General features: G+C 42.7%; 1 protein-coding gene, 1 long non-coding RNA gene and 1 pseudogene across 4 annotated transcripts in view; all 3 read right to left on the reverse strand.

Moving 5' to 3' along the window:
• Nucleotides 1-218: 218 nt before the first annotated feature.
• Nucleotides 219-2041, reverse strand: LOC104607214 (putative receptor-like protein kinase At1g11050 pseudogene; annotated as a pseudogene).
• Nucleotides 2042-6909: 4868 nt separating this feature from the next.
• LOC148801841 (uncharacterized) lies at nt 6910-10790 on the reverse strand. Its single transcript, XR_016084506.1, has 3 exons — nt 8277-10790; nt 7752-8182; nt 6910-7674 (listed from the first exon to the last, which is right to left on the reverse strand). It is a non-coding gene; the product is annotated as an uncharacterized LOC148801841 (long non-coding RNA).
• Nucleotides 10791-14478: 3688 nt separating this feature from the next.
• Nucleotides 14479-19664, reverse strand: part of LOC104607127 (pleiotropic drug resistance protein 3-like) — a 32104-nt gene continuing 26918 nt past the window's right edge. For 2 of the 3 annotated variants that reach the window (XM_019199390.2, XM_088899562.1), the window contains 5 exons: nt 19510-19643; nt 17409-17636; nt 16587-16758; nt 15838-16092; nt 14479-14870 (listed from right to left, as the gene is read on the reverse strand). In XM_019199390.2, coding sequence (XP_019054935.2) covers nt 14604-14870; nt 15838-16092; nt 16587-16758; nt 17409-17636; nt 19510-19643 — 1056 coding nt within the window. In that variant the 3' untranslated portion in view covers nt 14479-14603. Of the gene's footprint in view, nt 14871-15837; nt 16093-16586; nt 16759-17408; nt 17637-19509; nt 19644-19664 lie in introns of those variants that run through there. The other variant, XM_010272660.3, reaches the window with a different exon arrangement.

The following is a 19664-nucleotide window of genomic DNA, read 5'->3' on the forward strand; positions in this document are numbered from 1 at the left end:
AGAAGCAAAAGAAGAGCAAGAACAGAGGAGCCATGGAAATGGAGGTAGAAATGTTCTTTTTCGCCATTGTTGAGCTCAGCTAGAAGCTCATCTAAGCTGAACTTTCCTTGAGTCCAAAAGGGTCTGAACTCCACTAAATTCAATGGTTTTGAGCGACCGCTAGCAGCACCGCCAACACCGCCGTAGAGATCTTTTGTATTTTCCAATCACAAAAAAATTATAAAAATATCAAATCGAAGCTAGTGGACGGTGGAGTTGCAGTAAGAACCCTATCTCCCATGACAGGGTTGTTGTTGTTGGTTTCCACCGATTGTCTCTTCGATGCCTAATCCAATGCAGATCTACAGAGAGCAAAGCAGAACCCATGCAGCATATAAACGGGGTCTTCTGACTGACTCGCTCGATGAGGGGAATCGGCCGGTGAGGCCATGCAGAAGGGCAGATATGAAAACAACAGAAACAAGAAGTTGAACAAGAAGAGGATTGATGGCATACAGGAAGAGAGGAGAGGGTGGAGGTGGGAGAAGAGGTGAAGCTGGGGATATGTTGTTTAGTGAAGAGCGTGGCTAGTAGGAGGAATGAGAGAGGAAGAAGGAGGCTTAAGATGGTGAGGGTGAAGATGTAGAAGGGTTCTGCTAGGATTGATAATGCGTCGAAGTTGAAGAGCTTCTCGTTGCCAGGTAGCCATGTGTTCCAACAACTCTGGTGGTGAGATGAGACTCCCCTTCTCTGCTCTACTTGGCCAGCCCAAAGTCTGCCACCCTTGCTCTCATATCTGCATCCAACAGTATGTTGGTGGCCTTGATGTCTCTGTGATATATTGAAGGCTTCACTCCATAGTGCAGGTAGGCAAGCCCCTTGGCCACATCCAAGATTATGCCCTTTCTCTGAGGCCAACTGAGAGATTGCCGGCTACTATTGCTATGATCATTGAATGGGTAGAAGAGATGACCATCAAGGTTCCCATTGGGCATGAACTCATACACAAGATACCTCTGTTTTCCTCTCTCTTTATCAGTCTCATCAGCCACACAGCAGCCTTTGAGGGGGACCAGATTCTGGTACTTCAAATTACTAGTGATCTCAACTTCACTGCAGAACTTTGCATCCCCTTGAAAATCTGATTCTATGATCTTCTTCACAGCAACAGGAATTCCATCAGAGAAATTATTTGTATCCTTCTCAAGCTCCCCGATCTTGAACCAGATTGACACAGTGTTGGGTCGCAGCCGGCGCTTGGAGCTGGTCTCCTCCAAATTAGCCGCGTTCCTCCTCCACCGCTTGAACCAGAGATACAAACCCATATAGCAATACATAAAGAAAGCAGTAGTTCCAGCACCAGTCAAGGCGAAAACAAGAGCCGAATGCTTCTTGCTATCTGTAGATATGGCCAGTGGTAGCCCAAATTTACAGGCAGCTCGTGTGCTCTCGGGTCCATACTCATTCACAAAAGCAGCAGCATAGAGAACTATGAAATAGAAGCAATCAATGGAATGGGTTTTATTGCCATCGATGGAAACTTGTATGGCCTAAACTTTGAACCCAGCAGCGACGTAGGCATCGCAGGCGGTGTCGATGCTGAATTGGATTGGCACATCGTGTCGAGTGCAGTGGAGGGCCCAAGCTTGTCGAGCCAGTCTTGTTTAGTATTAATACCGGCACAGAGTTGGTGGCTTGCAACGAACTGGCTCGGGATGAAGCAGGCTGAGGCGAGATCAGAAGGGAGAGACAGAGAATCCAGCTTGGACTGGAAGTCGGATATGCAGGCAGAGGAAGTGGGAATGTCGGGGAACTGAAAGAGGGAGGTCTCCTTGAGGCGTACAGCCAGAGTGATGCCGAAGAGACTGAGCAGAGTCTGGCAGTAGTTGGTATTGTTCCTTGGAAAGCTCGAGCATGATGAGGAGTCCCATGGGACTCTTTCCACATAGCCCATGTCCATGGGGCATGTAGAGGTGTTGCTGGCGGCTGAGACTGCACTGTAATTAGCTGCAGAGCACAGAAGCACCATTGTTAGAAGCAACAATTCAAACTCCATCTCCCTCTCTATGTAATTTCTGCGAACACTGTTGCCGTTGCCGTTGCTGCTGCCGCTGCCAGTATCGACACCGGTCTCGGTGGAAATGAAACATACCTACTCCATTGGAAAAAGAAGAAGAGGGCAAATTTGACATTTTGTTTCCTTTCATTAGCACTTAATTGCAATGACAATTGTCAGAAAACTTAAGAGTAGCGCAAGACAATAGCTAAACAGTAGGGGTACCGCATGTCACTATGCTAAACAGTAGGAATAGTTTAAGAGATTTATCCTATTTAATTTCTATTTAATTTGATCATTAATTACTATATATAAAAAATGATTCCTTATACAATAGTCCAAGCAGCTTTGTACACAGTCATAACATATCCAACAACAGGATACTACCTGTCAGCAACAAAAATCTTCTGGTATTTCTACATAACATTTTGTACATTTCTCTACTTTTTATACATGGGGATGCTAATAGTTTCACTAAGCTCAAGTCTCCAAGTTGCTTCTGTCTTGGCATCTGCAACCTACATCATGCTGAGTCTTTTCTCAGGGATTTCTAATACCTGGACCGGTGAATACAATCACTGCATCTTCCTCGTTAAGTTTATGCATTGATAATTAATTGATCTATCTAATCAGTGGGTAGTGGGGAATCATCTAATTGGCTCTTTATTTCCTATATATAGATATTACAAGAGAAATAGTCATATAAATACACGAATGGTAACTTACCTTATAAAACAGTTGACTACAAATAGATCCTTGATCCTATAAATGATCGAATTTAAACAGTTGCTTTAGATGCTTAGCCATTCAATCTTGATCTCTTCATATGCTCCCTCCCTCTAATGTTAAATTCTGTAATTTTCGATACAGAAAATTCCAAAATGGTGGATTTGGTTCTACTGGATATGTCCAACATCCTGGTCCAAAACGGCATCCTTACTTCACAGTATGGAGACAGTGACACAGAGATTACAATATTTGGAGAAATCAAAACCATCAGTTCCTTCATACAAGATTATTACGGATTTTATCATCATTTCTTAGGTGCTGTTGCAGTAGTTCTCTTCGCATTTCCACTTGCATTTGCATTTCTTTTCGCATATTTTATAGGGAAACTATAAATTTTCAAATGAGATGAAGGGGGAACTAGTCATGTTTATTGTTGTTGCAGTTGACTCATCGGTGGTATTATGAATAGAAATAAAATGCTTCATTCTCTTAATTCTTGCTCATTCTAGACAAGAATGAATAAGATCAGTGTTGGTTATAAAATTCTTGCCAAGGGTCACATTCTTTTTAGAATGAAAAATCAGTTCCATAACACAAAAATTGAATAGCTTGTAGCATAAAAAATAATCATGTCCCATCTTGCTCATTTCATTCTTTTAGTAAACTCTGCCTACAAAATTGTTGCCATAAACGTTTACTTTTGCGGAAGCATTTTTACAAAAACACTTTTATAAAAGTACTTTACATGAAAACACTTTTACGAAAGCACTTTATGAAAGTACTTTTATGAAAGCACTTTACAGATGTACTTTACAAAAGCACTTTTGTGGAAGTGCTTTTATAAAAACACTTTTACGGAAGCACTTTTCTAGAAGTACTTTTATAAAAACACTCATGAAAATACTTTTATAAAAACACTTTTGCAAAAATACTTTTATAAAAGCACTTTATAGAAGTACTTTTATGGAAGTACTTTTACGAGAATATTTTTATAAAAGTACTTTTATAAAAATACTTTTATGAAAGCACTTTTATAAAATTATTTTTACCAAAACACTTTTATAAAGTTTTGCAAAGCTAAGACCCCCATTATAGAAACCATATATTAGCATAATTAGTAACAAAATCAATTCAAAGACACATCCTAGAAACAAGTATGAATTAGAGCGACTCAGTGAGCTTGTTGGTTTTCCCAAAGAAAAGAAAAAGCAAAACAATCTTTCACCCAATTAGTTGACACAGAGGAAGATATTAAAAGTTGTTTCATGTCTCCTGTACTAGATCCTAAAACATACCTCCTGATGAAGGATGATTTGACCCGGCCTATGAAACGGCGACATGTGGACACTGACTCAGCGTAAGCGACAGCTCAACATTGTGTTCCGGTACGGCTAAGTGATAGGCTCATAAAGCAGCCTGCTACGCGGTGGCAAGGTAAAGGAGAGGCTCGCTACAACGCGAGCTCCAGGTTCCCCGAGCTACCAATAAGGGAATACTCCAAGAATATTTCAGCTCGCGAGCTAGGGAAACCAGCTCGCTCTAGCACCTGGACAAAAGACTGCCCCAAAGACCAACCTTGATGAGGGTCACCTCGAAGTACCCCAAAGAGCTTGCTACAAAGTAGCTCGCGCCAAGGATAGCTCGCTACGAGGTAACTTGCGACTGAGTGATGCGACGCTCTCAGGAAGCTTCCATCTGACAAGACCGTACCGAACAGACTGCGCTACATCTCTCGACTGATGGCGCAGTCCTTGTTCTTTCGACAGTCTGTACCCACGTCTCTCGACAGATGGAGGCGTGCCTGCCCCTTTGGGACGTGTCACTCAACCAAGCGGATAGTACACTGTAACGATCACCTGCGCAGACCTGGCAGGTAACGGCTGCGGCAGGAGCGCTCCTATAAAAGCCCCCAGGGCAGAGGAGAAACTCTTTTTCTTTTTGAGACCTCCAACCTCTCGAATATAGTGATAAGCGCGACCTCCACTCTTAGCTTTCATTTGCCCTCTTTACTTCCATACACAGTACTAACTTAAGCATCGGAGTATTCCCACCGGGCAAACCCCCGGGAATCCTTCCTTTCATCTTCTCAGGTGTCGCTCGTTGCCAGCAAGGAGCCTGTCAGCCGCTAGCTAGGACTCCCAGCTCGTGGTCAACCAAGTCACGGGCGAGTATGAAGCTCGCGAGCCGACCATGGTCGCCTATTTAGCCAAAGTTAGAGAGGCCCTGCTCAACTTCCAGTCACACTTCATCACACAGATCCCTAGGTCAGAGAACGCCGAGGCCAATGCCTTGTCCAAGTTAGCCAGCACTAGCGACATCACCATGAGAACCAAGTTAGCCAGCACGCCGAGGCCGATGCCCTGTCTCAACCTAGCATTCTCGAGGGGGGGGGGGCAGAGGAGGTCGCTCTCGTTGTTCAAGCAAAGCCGAGCTGGATTGACCCACTCATGAGCTTCTTGTTACACGGGACCCTCCCTGCAGAGCGCAGTGTAGCCAGAAGGGTGCAACGTCAAGCAGCTAAATACGTCATGATAGACGAGCGGCTATACAGAAGATCCTACACACTCCCCTACCTGCGTTGCTTGTGACCTTCCAAAGTCGAACTTGTACTTCGCGACACCCAAGAGGGTCTGTGTGGCGGACACTTGGGGGGCAGGGCCCTCGCCCAGAAAGCGCTTCGACAAGGGTACTATTGGCCAACGATGAAGGCAAATGCCATCGAACTCGTTAGAAAATGTGATAAATGCCAGAGACATGCCAATGTTCACCACCAACCCGCTGCCGACCTCAAATACCTCACCAGTTCGTGGCCCTTTGCACAGTGGGGCATTGATCTACTCGGACCATTCCCACCAGCAACGGGTGGAAGGAAGTTCTTAGTGGTAGTAGTGGACTATTTTACCAAGTGGGTAGAAGTCGAACCCCTCGTAACAATAACAACCCGAAATGTCCAAAACTTCTTTTGCAAGAACATCGTATGCCGCTTCGGATTACCTCGAGTATTGATCTCCGACAACGGCAAACATTTCGAGGACATCAAATTTCAAGACTGGTGCCGAGACATGGGGATCCAACAGAACTTTACTTCAGTCGCGCACCCTCAGGCAAATGGCCAGGCAGAAGTCACGAACAGAGCCATCCTCCGCGGACTAAAGGCACGGCTGGATCGAGCTAAAGGATTGTGGGCAGATGAACTACCCAGTGTCCTATGAGCCTACCGGACCACGGAGAAAACCGCCATGGGAGAAACACCCTTCAATCTCACCTACGGCACCGAAGCAGTGATCCCCACAGAGATCGAAGTACCTACGTTGCGCCTAGAAGCATATAGTGATCAAACAAACGAGGATGAGCTATGCACCAACCTCGACCTACTCGACGAAGTAAGGGATCTCGCGTACATTAGGACCGCAGCCTACCAGCAGAGAGTAGCTCGGTACTACAACGCTAGGGTCAAGAAGCGGAACCTTCGCGTTGGCGACCTGGCCCTTCGTAAAGTTATGGTACCTGAACCGGACACTGGCAAACTCGGGTCCAATTGGGAAGGCCCTTACCGAGTGAAACGAGTGCTCGGGGAAGGAACATACGAGCTCGAGACCCTCGAAGGGAAACAAGTACCTCGAGCATGGAATATTGTCAATTTGAGGCAATATTATCTGTAAGAAGTGAGTAGGCCATGAGCTGCTCCCAAAGCCTAAGGGCCAAAACACCGAGCTAACATGACCTCGGTACAAGAAGACCCCAATCGCCACTTCAGCTTGGGAGAATCCAAGAGCGGACTACGGGTCCCTCCCTAAGCCTAAGGGCCAAAACACCGAGCTAACAAAGACCTCGGCGTGAAGAAAGTTGGCTCAATGGCGAAGGCAAAGTACGAAATATTAAAGGCGTAAGCAGCTCGGGTTCAAACCCTACGAAGCATAGCTCGTCTCGACACGTCGGTCGAACTAAGGGATAACCAACCAATGCTTAGTTCGGACGTACGTAGCAATCACTTCGCGGTATGCCACAGAGGCCCTAAATGTGACAGATAGGGAAAACGCCTACCGAAGAGCCCTACTTTGGGTAGGTAACTTCAAATAACCCAAATGATGAGACCGCTTTAGCGAAAACAAAAGGAGTTTATCATACTCAGAAGAAGGGAAAAATTTTCATTGTCAAAAAAAAAACAAAAAAAAAACAACAAACAAACAGCAAACAAATGCAGTAAAAGAAAATAACAAGTGTAGCAACCGAGCTAAGCAGCTCGGGAAAGGTTCGATCATCATAGGGCACAACCGCCCAACCGAAAAACTGGTGAAAGACCGGGTTCACGGCACCCGGAAGCCACAGAAGCCCAGAGAAACGCCACCTCAAGGATCCGCCTCCTCATCCTCCGGAGAGTCAGGCTCCTCTTCGTCCGCTTGGTCTGCTGTCTCAAGGAACAGACCTTTCATGGTAATGCCGTCGAGGTTAAGCCCGGAGAACTTCTTCTGAACCAGCCACCGGCAAAGCTTGAACCCAGAGCGGTACGAACCCGAGCCATACTCCGCCTAGAGGTCATGAAATTCCTGGGAGTCCTTAAAATCCCAGACTGCTCTCTCGCTCAGCCTCCACCATCTGGTCAAAGTTTCGGGTCCGGTTTAGAAGAGTCGACTCCAGGTCCCGCACCTGTTGCCTGAGGAGCTCCCCCTCCCCTGCCATCCTCGATGATTCCTCCCTATAGCGTGCGCTCTCTTCAATAAGCCGAGTATTTGAGCCTCCTAGTCGTGGACGAGCAGCTCCTGAGACTCGCTCCCCTTGCGGGTGTGATGGAGCTCGCCCCAGATCCGGTCGAGCTCGACCTGGAGCTTCTGGTTGGCAGCACGCTGGTCGAGGGTGTCGACGCGATGGATGCGCGTCTGGAGAGCCATGGCATGGATGGCAGAATTTACCTATCGGCGAAAAAGAAAGATCAGAAGACAGTGAAAAAGGGCAAAACAAGAGAGGAAGAGGGAAAAAGGTCACTCACCACCATGCAGTGGGCAGAAGCGAACGCAGAGAGATCCCCGGGCTCCATGTTTCCCCACTGAGCTATCTCGTCATTACTGATCACCTTCCGACTCCTCCGGCGAGCTACCAGATAATCGTTTACCCCTTTCCAATTTCCCACTGGGAACCGGGGGTAAGGACGGGGCTGAAGGGGGTTAAAGGGGGCCTCCCCCAGCAGAGAGGGCTCGCTTCCCCCAGGGTTGACCCCGCTAATCCCCTCAGGAGGGGGTATCGGAACCTCAAGCGGAGGAAGGGGCATCGGAACCTCGGGCGGAGGAGAGGGCAGGACCGACTCGGTAGACCCGAACTCAGTGCTTCCCGAAGGAGGGGTCCGGTCGAGGCGCGTCCTCTTCACCTGGCATCTCTGGCTGCCGGAGAGAAGGCGGCGCGAATCGGCACTAGACATGATGACTGCCAAAAGACCACAAGATATTAGTCCAACAGGAAGCAAAATGCATGTGTACACAAGTCACAAGACACTACGCGACCTAAAAGGCCAACTTACCCGGCTCAAGCCTGCCTGCACGAGCTTCTCCTTGGCCAAGTAGTCCGAGCAAAGGAAGCCTACCGACGCCTAGGACAACATCGTTTTCCGAGTCTCAGGGTCCATCTCGGCCCCGAGGTCCTGGATGGTGCCCCTCCAAGCGGTGGGAAAGGGCCACCCCTCAGGATTACGGACCACAAAGTAGTCCCACTTCTAGGCGGGGATCCTATTCGGCAGCTCGTACAAGAGCTTGTAGCCGCGACGGGGAGAGAGGTAGTAAAAGCGCCTCTCCGGAGGAACCCCAAGAGCAGCATTCTTTATACAAAGGATAGAGGTGAAAATGTCAAGGTCTAAAGGGAGGCAGTACTCGTGACATAAGGATATAGTCCCAACCATGTTTCAAATAGCGTTGGGGTGAAGCTGGTCTATAGTAACGTTGAAGTGGTTCAGCACCTCCACTATCAAGGGGTGCAAGGAAGATGCAGGCCAGCCTCGAGTTGTTCCTAAAAGATCACTATGTCATTGGAACCATGCTCCCAAGGGAAGTTGCCAGTAGGGAGGCTGTAAACCAGGTCCCCAGGAAGGCGAAAGTAGCGGATCAGAGACTTGAGCCTCTCCGCTGTCATCAAGGAAGGGCCAAAGGTATCAGGCTCCCTCCCCCTAGAAGTGGATGCCATGTCGTTAGAGGCCTCCCGAGCCTCCGGGACATGCTCCCAGGCTCCCCCCAAGCTCGAGGGAGCATCATCATCATCCTAACCATCGCCCCTGTGGTAGGTATGGCGTGGGTACCCAGACATGGCTGACGGCGATCGGGACTCACCAGAGTAGACGGAACGGGGCGGACTGAGAAACTCACGTAGACCAGGCGAAGTACGCAACCGCAGAATCCAAAGCAAGATGGCGTGGATGGAGGTAGGGTCGAGGGGGGCTCCCAATTTATAGCCCTCGCCCTCTCAAACCGACGGCCCAGATCGAAACAGATCCAACGGCCCGCGGGCGCCCTGACCGCACAACATTCGGAATTAAAGGCCACCTCAGCACGTCTTCGGAATCCGAGAAGTCGGAGAAGTCAGAAGATCTCTTGATTCCCGCCAATGCATTTATTACGGTCAATCAAGTTTGAATTTCAGCCAAATCAGTCCATCGCGCTTCATAAACTCCCCGCGCTAAGGCGGCACTCTTAGCCCGAGGAATGGGGGGCAATTGATGAAGGATGATTTGACCCGACCTATGAAACGGCGACACGTAGACATTGACTCAGCGTAAACGACAGCTCAACATTGTGCTCCAGTATGGCTAAGTGATAGGCTCATAAAGCAGCCCGCTACGCGGTGGCAAGGTAAAGGAGAGGCTCGCTACAATGCGAGCTCTAGGTTCCCCGAGCTACCAATAAGGGAATACTCCAAGAATATTTCAGCTCGCGAACTAGGGAAACCAGCTCTTTCTAGCACCTGGACAGAAGACTGCCCCAAAGACCAACCTTGATGAGGATCACCTCGAAGTACCCCAAAGAGCTTGCTACAAAATAGCTCGCGCCAAGGATAGCTCGCTACGAGGTAACTTGCGACTGAGTGATGCGACGCTCTCAGGAAGCTTCCATCTGACAAGACCGTACCGAACAGACTGTGCTACGTCTCTCAACTGATGGCGCAATCCTTGTTCTTTCGACAGTCTGTACCCACATCTCTCGACAGATGGAGGCGTGCCTGCCCCTTTGGGACGTGTCACTCAACCAAGCGGATAGTACACTGTAACGATCACCTGCACAGACGTGGCAGGTAACGGCTGCGGCAGGAGCCCAGTGGCGGTTATGCCCGATCTCGCAGGAGCGCTCCTATAAAAGCCCCCAGGGCAGAGGATAAACTCTTTTTCTTTTTGAGACCTCCAACATCTCGAATATAGTGATAAACACGACCTCCACTCTTAGCTTTCATTTGCCCTCGTTACTTCCATATACAGTACTAATTTAAGTATCGGAGTATTCCCACCGGGCAAACCCCCGGGAATCCTTCTTTTCATCTTCTCAAGTGTCGCTCGTTGCCAGCAAGGAGCCTGTTAGCCACCATCTAGGAGTGTCCGGATCGCGCCACTTCACATCCGTTGGCCTTTAACGATTAGACCTTGAAAATAGAAGTTGAGGAACGCAGCATCACCCAACCGATCAACTGATGCATATGAGGATGAAACATGAACATTTGTTGTAATGCTCCAAGTCCCTCATCGACTTCTCCAATAATTGATGAAAACGTTCGTCTCATTGGGTTCAAAGAATTTAATATTGTCAACACGTATGCCTGTTCGGTCGACTTTCTCCCCTCCAGGCTCCATGGAATTGTTTTTCCTGAGATTTTAAAAAGTTGGGGAGACAGACTGAAATCTCGATTCTTTCGTTCGTTGCTGAGATATCTGGATTGGTTGATGACACAGATAGCATCCGTCCAACTCTCCAGCCAAATCATGATCTCACCATTTGTCCCATAACAAAACAAGCACGAATGCCGCATAAAGTTGACAAGTCGAACGCGCGTTGATTGGTTTCCTGGTCATGGATCATTTGAAAACAACTTAACTACGAGATAATGAAGCTCCTGATTAAGCAGAGAAACTTCCTTAAAACGAGAAGATCTGTAAATAGTAAAATGAGTAGATAACTCGCGATATCTCACCTCTGCACTTTTCCCATTGAATTAAGGCGGGAAGGACAACTGACAAACCCTCGAATTTCCCGGAGAATCTTGAAACTCAACACGTTGTCTGACAGAGCCGATATCTTCAATTCATCTTCTATTCGCTCCGCTATGTCATATGTGTATTGGCTTAACCGACTCCGTAACCAATCACGAGTGGATTCCGTATGCATAGGTGTCGCATCATAACAGAAACCACTGCAACTTCCGTCCGGCGGTGCGATGTTGAGAAACATTCAATCGTATAAGAAAAATACAGCCAAAAGAAAAAAGCGAATGACGTTCTTACCTTGCCTTTGGCTTCTTCAAAGCACGAGAGCTTCTAGGGGAGTACCAGAAAGAAAAAACGGAAATTTTCGTCTTCTTACTCCACCGTGTGAGACAAGTTCAAAATTTCCATCTTTTTCATAACGGTTGCTAGGAATTCCACATGGCGTCCAATAGCTTTTGTCGAAATGCAGCTCTCCGAACCGCCATATCTGGAAATATCCTCCCCCAACGCGTTTGAGCACCACAAATCAAATGTCGTTCGTTTGATATCTCGTCATTTCTTGGCTAGCTCTTGAGCTTTTAGATGAGATGAAGTATTGAAGCGTCCCAATGTTTCAGCATTGTCTTAATAGAGCGCAATAATTTCATTTCACGTGTACTTAGTCGAGCCCCATTTCTGGTTTGTACGCATCGTTAATATCACTTCTGTTGCTTTGCCCACATCCTTAATATCCCCAACCCCAACTCTCACCACCTGTGACTTCCGTTAGTCCTTAACTACTGACTCAAAGAGCAATACCAGCCACGGAGCCTAACTCGTCGCAAGCTATCCCGTGCCAGTCCTGAGGGCAACCGTTGGACGCCACGGTCCCATGATTTGAGTACATAGCTGAGTGCAATCCATTTCTGTCCAGACGGTGGATGAGGAGAGTGTATGACCTGAAAGAAACAGCGTATGAACGACGAGAGAGATGGACAAACAGGGGATTTTGGGTCCGAGAGGTGGTCGAGAGGAAGGGGAGAATTAACAGTACATCTGTTTGTGCATAAGTGTGTAAATGGTAAGTGATGGAGAGTTAACACGAGAAGGGAGTTGCCACAATTGTTAGAAGCAGAAGGGATACTTTAAAGCAATATGATAGTTACTTAATTTCCTAAATCTTGGGAATAGTTTAAAAATTTGCCCAAAAAAATGATTATCATCCTCAAGAGGATTTAACCAGTCCTATCTTCCCAGTGGACTATGAATACAAAACTTGAAATAAAGGGTCCCTCGTTTTTTTAGGATATTGAGAGGGGAAAGATTATGTACATTTCCACCCTTATCCCGTAGGTACCCGCCCTTTGAAAGGATGGCTTTTAGATAATATTTTGAATATTATGGGAAAGATGATTGATAGTTTATGCATTTTTTTATATGTTTTAATTAAATAATTAGAAATTTTGTTATTTATTTGTGTTATTTTACTTGTTTATAAGTTATATATAATAAGAAAATAATAAAAAAATTAGATAAGGGTTCTAAACCCAACCCATCCCTACCCTTGAATACAAAGAGGATAGGGTCAAGGAGGATCTTGCATTTTCATGTATAGATAGGTTTGGATTCTCAAAATCCAAACCACTATAGGTTTTGGGGCCGATACGAGTTGAGAGGTTTATAGAGAGACAGGGTAGGGTCTAGAATTTATAAAACCCTCCTTAGACTCGTTTTGTTGCCATCCCTAGATGGGACAAAACTCCCCATTTAATAGTAACTTTTTATGGCTAAAATGGTCATTGTCTTATTTACTTAAGAAATAAAAGAATATTGTTAAATGTATTTACCCGGATAAGTGTTTCTTGAAAAATATTTACTAAATAAGAGCATTTATCCAAATAAATAACTTAAAAACAAACGATCCAAAAGAAAGGCTGTTACACGGTTGCATCAATAAAAACAAAGCTTCCTTTTGGCAAAAATGTCTATCATTAAAAGAAAGAAACATAGATACGACTCCAATGGCAAAATAAAAAACTCTAACCAAGGATGGGTTCCCTCCCAAAAAAAGGGGGAAAAGTACTTTGCAGCTCATCGTAGAATTCCGAATTATAACCCCTAGCCCCCCTATAAACCATATCCTGCCAGTAGATTTGACATCAATCCATGATCAGGATTCATCCTCTGTAGGGTGGTGCTAGAGAATTCTGAGCTGGGCTGATCAGTCATTCTCCCCCACTCTACTATAGAAAACGGAATAATGATCAAATTTGATGCCTCTCTAAAGGAGGAAGGTAAGAGTGCTTTTGGTTGTATTGTAAGAGATGTTTATTAAATTTTAAAAATATGATTCGTGTGCTCAATTTTTATTGGAGGTCATTGGATAATGTAGCAACTGCGGTCGCTGCCAATGCACCCTCGTCGCACACAGGTACAGTAGATCTTTTTTTGACAAGTCGGTACAGTAGATCTTCTTGAGTCCGGATATAAGTGGACACAAAATTGTAAGCATATTCACTTAATAAATATTTTAACGCCTGTACCAAAAGTTGTTTTTAATCTTTTTTAAAGATAGACTGAGGGGAACGGGATCTGCTCCTCACACATGGGTGCCTCACAGGCACATCCAAATGTGCGCGTGAAGTCGCTGTGAGGTGCCTTGTGTGAAGAGCAGATCCGGTCTCAGACTGGGGTATTTTAAGGGACAGGTGTCAAAAAATTTTCTAAGTGATCACTCAATATGCTCACAATATCTGTCTACTTGATCTGTATTGGTTTAAAAAAGCGGTTCAACTATGATGCCAAAAAGACATGATACCTAAAAAAAAAGGCTTATAACCAAATAACTGACATCATAAATGTGATAACCGATCAATTGCATTTTTGTCAAAATTCACGGCTTGTTCCTACTCAGACTGGGCTTCGGGTTTGGGCTCAATTATAGGTTCAATTATCGGACCAAATTCAGGCTCGAATTCAAGCTAGACATTTTCTATTGATAAAAATGGTAAAAGATTGGCCCAACCTGGCCCATGAACAGGTCTACATTTTCTATATTTTTGTTTATTCATTGCTGCAGCCGATATTTATAACAATGTTGAAATTGGGAATTATTTGGAATATTTCAGTATTTGTATTTTTTTTTTCATTCATGGAGAGCTGTTCCCAATTTAGGGCTGCAAGTGTTGCATCCTGATTCAAAATTACTCTGGGCCTTTGATGCTCTTTTGTGATTACAAGTGACACCTCATCAACCTAGGTCTATAATCGAAGTAACACCCTCTCAGTCGAGGTTTCCAGCAAATTCCCAATTTCACCCTTTTAGCAAATTTTGGCAGCTAACATTTGTCATCATCATCATCATCCACCGAAGTTCTGGTTTTCATTTGGGGGTTTTTGGAATAAAGAAAAAATATATATGAAAGTAGAATGAGAAAGAAAAAGAATGGCATGTTTGGGTGAATTTACCTTGCTCGTTGCAAAGGCCCTTATAGACAATACAGAATTTCTAAAACACTATCTTACTAGCTACATTTAATAATAATCCAAGTCACTGCTGCATTAATTCATACACAACATTTTAACAATTTAAATTACTTGATATATGATAATTTCTTTTGGGAGATGTGAGACAATATACAACAGCATTCAGAGATTTCGGATATGGTTGGTTTATATTTTGTACACAATTTACCTCCTCTGAAAATTCAACCTTCCTATACAGTATGCAAAAAGAGATGCCAAGACAAGAGGAAAGACCAAAAGGACAATGGCCACAAGGGCCAAACGATCATGGTCATACCCATAGTAATCCCTTAAGAAGGCAGCCACTGTTTTTGTTTCACCAAATACCAATATCTCCTTGTTTATATCCCCATATTGTGATGTTAAGAGACCGTTCAGTGTCCAAGATGTGGGGCAAATATAATACAACCAAATCCACCATTTCGGAATTCGCTGCAAGAAAGGCACATATATGGGTCAGTCTCATACATGTTTTGTTGGTACATTATTAATTATAGGTCCTACACCTGGTAAGCTTATTCCACAACAGTCAATCTGAATGCATCTTCACTTGCTTAGATAAATAATTGGCTTAGCCGGTAAGCATCTTTTTCTCAGGGGTTGGATGACCCATTTGCAATTGAAAGTGGCTCAGTAAATGCAATTCTTTGGATGAAATCTAGTGTAGCTGTTCTTGACCAAGGCTTGTTTCTTCAACATAGAGACTGAAATGTGGCTACTTGGTAAAGGGGACTCTTACATGGGACAGGATGCCCTTGGGGCTCAGACATCAGCTTGTATTGTCATATGTCTCATCTGAGTCTAGTGGTGGAATGTCTGCTTTCCCCCACCCACACCCACACCCACACCCACATTCACACACACACACATAAAGAACCAAAAAACAACATGAGAAAAATATTAAATAGTTCTTGTTTTCCTATTATTGTTATTTCCATTTTACAAGGACTTGTGCATCATATAAATATATGTAAGCTTCTTGGCTGTGGACCTATAGGATTCGTGGTTATGGCCACCCTTACAAGTTGTCACATGTTTCACATTGAAAGGATTAGAACCGACAGTTAGACGTGTCCTACAAATGAATGCAGCACTTTACTCCACTATCAAAATGAATGCAACAAAAAGGAACAATTACCAGTGTTGAAAGCTTATTTTTTCCCATTTATCTTCAATCCTCTAAATTATGGACACATGCCAACTATACCTTATTATCGGTTCTGAAACTCTAAACTCAAGCTATTGATTTCATCATAGAAAGGTCAGCGCAAATAGTCTTTTTTTCACAGGAATCCACACTGTGCAGATACCCATGTCATGGTAGGAAGATGATATGAGTAGCTTGAGGCACAAAAAAGGAGCAAATGACCACACACATCCAAGTTAGTGGTTGTCTTACCGGTTTGGGCATCAGAAACCCAGCAAACAAATTGAGCATGGTGTAGAAGGCAGAGGACAGTATGGCAGCCACTTGAACATTTGGTGTCAATGCCACTATCAGCATTCCAAGATAATTGAAGTAGACCAAGTTACAAAACATGGCATAAAAATACCAGAATATCTTATAGACTGATGAGTAGTATCCAATCATTGGATATGTAATAATCACAAACAGAAACGTTTGAGCAAACAAGTAGGGAAGCTCAACTATCACCTGCAAAAACAAGTTGTAAGTTTGCCTAAGCTGAAAATATAGGAAATACTAATAATATAATACCCTGAGATGTTTGGACAAAGTATCAAGTAGACTTCAAAAGATTAATAACAGAGTTTAGAACAATAAATATTAAGTTCCGCTTGGTATAAGTTTGAAAAGTTTATAAACAATTGCAAACAACAGAAATATTAAGAGAGGAATACAAAATGCATGAAAACTGATACGTTCCTTAAATAAAATAGAGCAGAAATCCATGGGAAAAGCTTTAAATAGAATACTGCCGATTTTAAACACCTTCCTTTATTTTTTCCAACTCTCAAAAATAAAAGGTTTAGAAAGAAGACAAATCAACATGAGTTAATCAAATTGTTCAGATGAATTAGTGAATCTAACTGAATCTAAATGCAGTTTTAGAAAAATCATGTTTATTATCGAATATGGTATACTCCACGGGTGGAATATTCTATGAGTTTTTGAGAGAGAATTTTGACCTGTGCAAAGGAATAGGCCCATGAAGAATACATTCCTGCAAATTTCTCCCGGTACAAAACAGTGCGTTCTATGGAAATAAATGGCAAAACTGATGAGCAGTTGTTAATGCCCAAGAAAATCACAGCAATGAACATTGAACCAAGTATAATGAACAAGTCCTGTTGGTTATTTCTTCAAAAAAATAAAAATAATATGTTAGTTAATGTAAGAAAGTCTTGATTACCATTTGAAACATAGAACAAAAAAGTGTTACATATCTAGGGATTAGAATCTGAATAGTCCTAGAGCATTTTTTCTCCCCCTAGAGATGTACTTACCCTTTCCAAATGAAGCAAATCAACGAACACATCCATTTGCAAGTAGGACTATATTTTACAAATTCTACTAATTTTTTTCATCATGTTTACTACAACATGCTTTGGAAGAGCTTGATCTGCCCTTGCATAATCCAACAATAATCTAGGAATAGCATACCAATAAAGTGGTCTACATGTTATTAATTTACTGGAATTCATCAATTGATACAACCCACCTAATAGATATTTTAAATAATAAATCAAATAAATAAAGTGATCCTAAGCATTTAACTTATATATAACTCATCCAAAAAAATGTGAAATATAAGAAATGGGATATATCAGAAGGTTAATACATTGGCTGAGGTTTAGAGCTAGGACATCCAATATCTTTTATGGGACCCATTGTATGAAGGCCCTCTGATCTTTATCTTTTCCAGGTTCACTAATACATGCTTGACTATTACTCTTATAATATATTGGATATCCTCTACTTGTAGCATTCATAAAGTTTAAATGGCTTACATCTTCTGCCCTTGATTCCAAAACAGAACTCCAAACACCAGAGATGAGATAAACATATGCATAAGTCGCATAAAGTTGTATGCAGGACTTCTCCAATAGGACAAGTGTTGTTTCCACAAGCAAGCTCTGAACTGCTCCCAACCATTCCGTGGAAAACGGGTAGAAAAATGCAAGTCCTTTGAACCAGGAGGTGGAATGCTTAATTGCTTCACTAGCTCTTTGTTGTCCCTGCAACCAGAACACAATAGAAAATGCCCATAAACCATAACCATGGTTTTAAGATAACCATATCTTGTATTATGTATTGAAAGAAATTTTATGACAACCGGAAACTTTAGCTTTAACTTTTAACTTGCCCTAGAAAACTATGCAAGAATGTTAGAGAGTAACATGCGATTTTGTTAAAGTCCCTATATTTTAGGTGTTCTAATTGTATCAAAGGTTGGAATAATTTTATTTATTTATAAGCAAAAAGGAAGGTTAGTTGGCCAGATTTTCTGGTCAAGGTCTGTCCCTATGTCTAATTGGAAACTGTTGTCACAGGATAAACATTTTGGGAAGGATTTGAAGGAGAAGTTTGTTTGCTTGGGAAATGTAATGGAATTTAAGAGACCAGGCCCACCCCTTGAAGGCTCTCCTAAGAAGAGCCCTCCTTGCAAGACAACACTCCCTGGTGATCAGTTTACTTAGTTTAAATGTCTTTGTTGTTTTATCAGTATTATTTTGCTTGTGTCTTTCTGCTTCTTTTGTTGGGTCTCTTGGTAGTTGTTCAGTCTATGCGTTGGTTTCTTGTAATCTGAGCATTCTTCAATGAAAGTTAGCCTTTGGCTTCAAAAGAAAAAAAAAAAAAGAAAAGTAAGAAGAAATCATGACAAACCTAGAAAAGGAAATGGAGAAATCTATAAAAAAATCCCTTTATTTTAAATCAATGATCATACTATGATGTAAAGAAAAGTTTGAAATATGGTTTCCTTTCCTTTTAGATCTGCTAAATTAATTTTATTTGAGGGTTTCCTTTTTTTACTTATCCCTTTCTGGTTAAATCCACTCAGAAGAACATCATAAGTGCAAAAAAAGAAGAAAAATAAGTAATTTCTTTTATTTAACCAAGGGTCATGCAATGACTTTGAAATACAGCTACCCTTCAGCTTTTGGATTTTCCTAAATATTTTCACTTGAGGGATTTATTCTTTTTTTTTTTTTTACTTTTCTCTTTTTGGATAAATCTAGTCAAGTTTTATAGGTCTAGATTTTGAAGTAAGAAAAATATTGTCCGAAGAATTATTTTCACATAATTAATTTATTGAGAACTGATTAGGGCACACTCCACATTACCAAAAAGTGATGTGCTGCTTTTGTCTTTTAGAATAAGTATATTTTGATCAATAATTTGGTTGTGCCGCTTTTATAAAAAAAGTGATGTGCTGAAATTACTTCCCTTTATTTTCATTCTGAATTTGAATCACTTTTTATAGATTTTGATCTCATATCCTTGAAGAACTTGTTCTTCATTGCATGTTGTTCGTCTTTCCTTTCTATTTTTGCAAATGCTGATCCATGCAGATTTCATGTGGCATTTGATAAATAGCTATCAATCCTTAATTTGTGAAAGCTTCAATTTCCCCATATTTTTGTTTTGATTCTCCTAGTGATAGAGTAGATCTGAAGATGTTCAATACTTATTAGGAAACTAAAACTTGAGCCTTTGGTTTCCTGTTGCCATCTTTGTTATGTATCGTAACATGAATGCATGACACTTTCATTTTCCTGTTTTATTAATCACTAAATCCAACTGATAAAATCACTAGCTAAATGTTAAATCAAATCGGATGGTTCAATATCAAACAATCTAAAAGGAAGAAAATTTTCAGGACCTTTTCCAAGAAGGTGCATAAGACGCAATTCATTACAGTTAAAATCGAAATCATCTGACAATTATATAATATTCTAGGTGGGAAATTAATTAGATTGACCATAATCAGTAAGCACATGTACTGCCATACCATAGAAATGTTATGCTTATAATACTATACAACAGTGTCATCCCATGATTTCCCCTTAGGCACTGCTGTAGGAATTAATAGCTCGTAGTTGTACTCACTCATAAAATACCGACTCCCTATAAAGTTTGGAAAAGTCCACAGCAAGTTCTGCTTCTGCAGATGAAGAAGTGACCTCCAGCATCCATGTTGCTGGATTATAGTTGTCTTTAATCTTTGGCACCCCTGGGATACTCTATTGGAAAAATAGAGTTAG

Source organism: Nelumbo nucifera, chromosome 3 (genome assembly GCF_055504915.1).
Source record: "Nelumbo nucifera cultivar China Antique chromosome 3, China Antique-T2T, whole genome shotgun sequence".
NCBI lineage: Eukaryota > Viridiplantae > Streptophyta > Magnoliopsida > Proteales > Nelumbonaceae > Nelumbo > Nelumbo nucifera.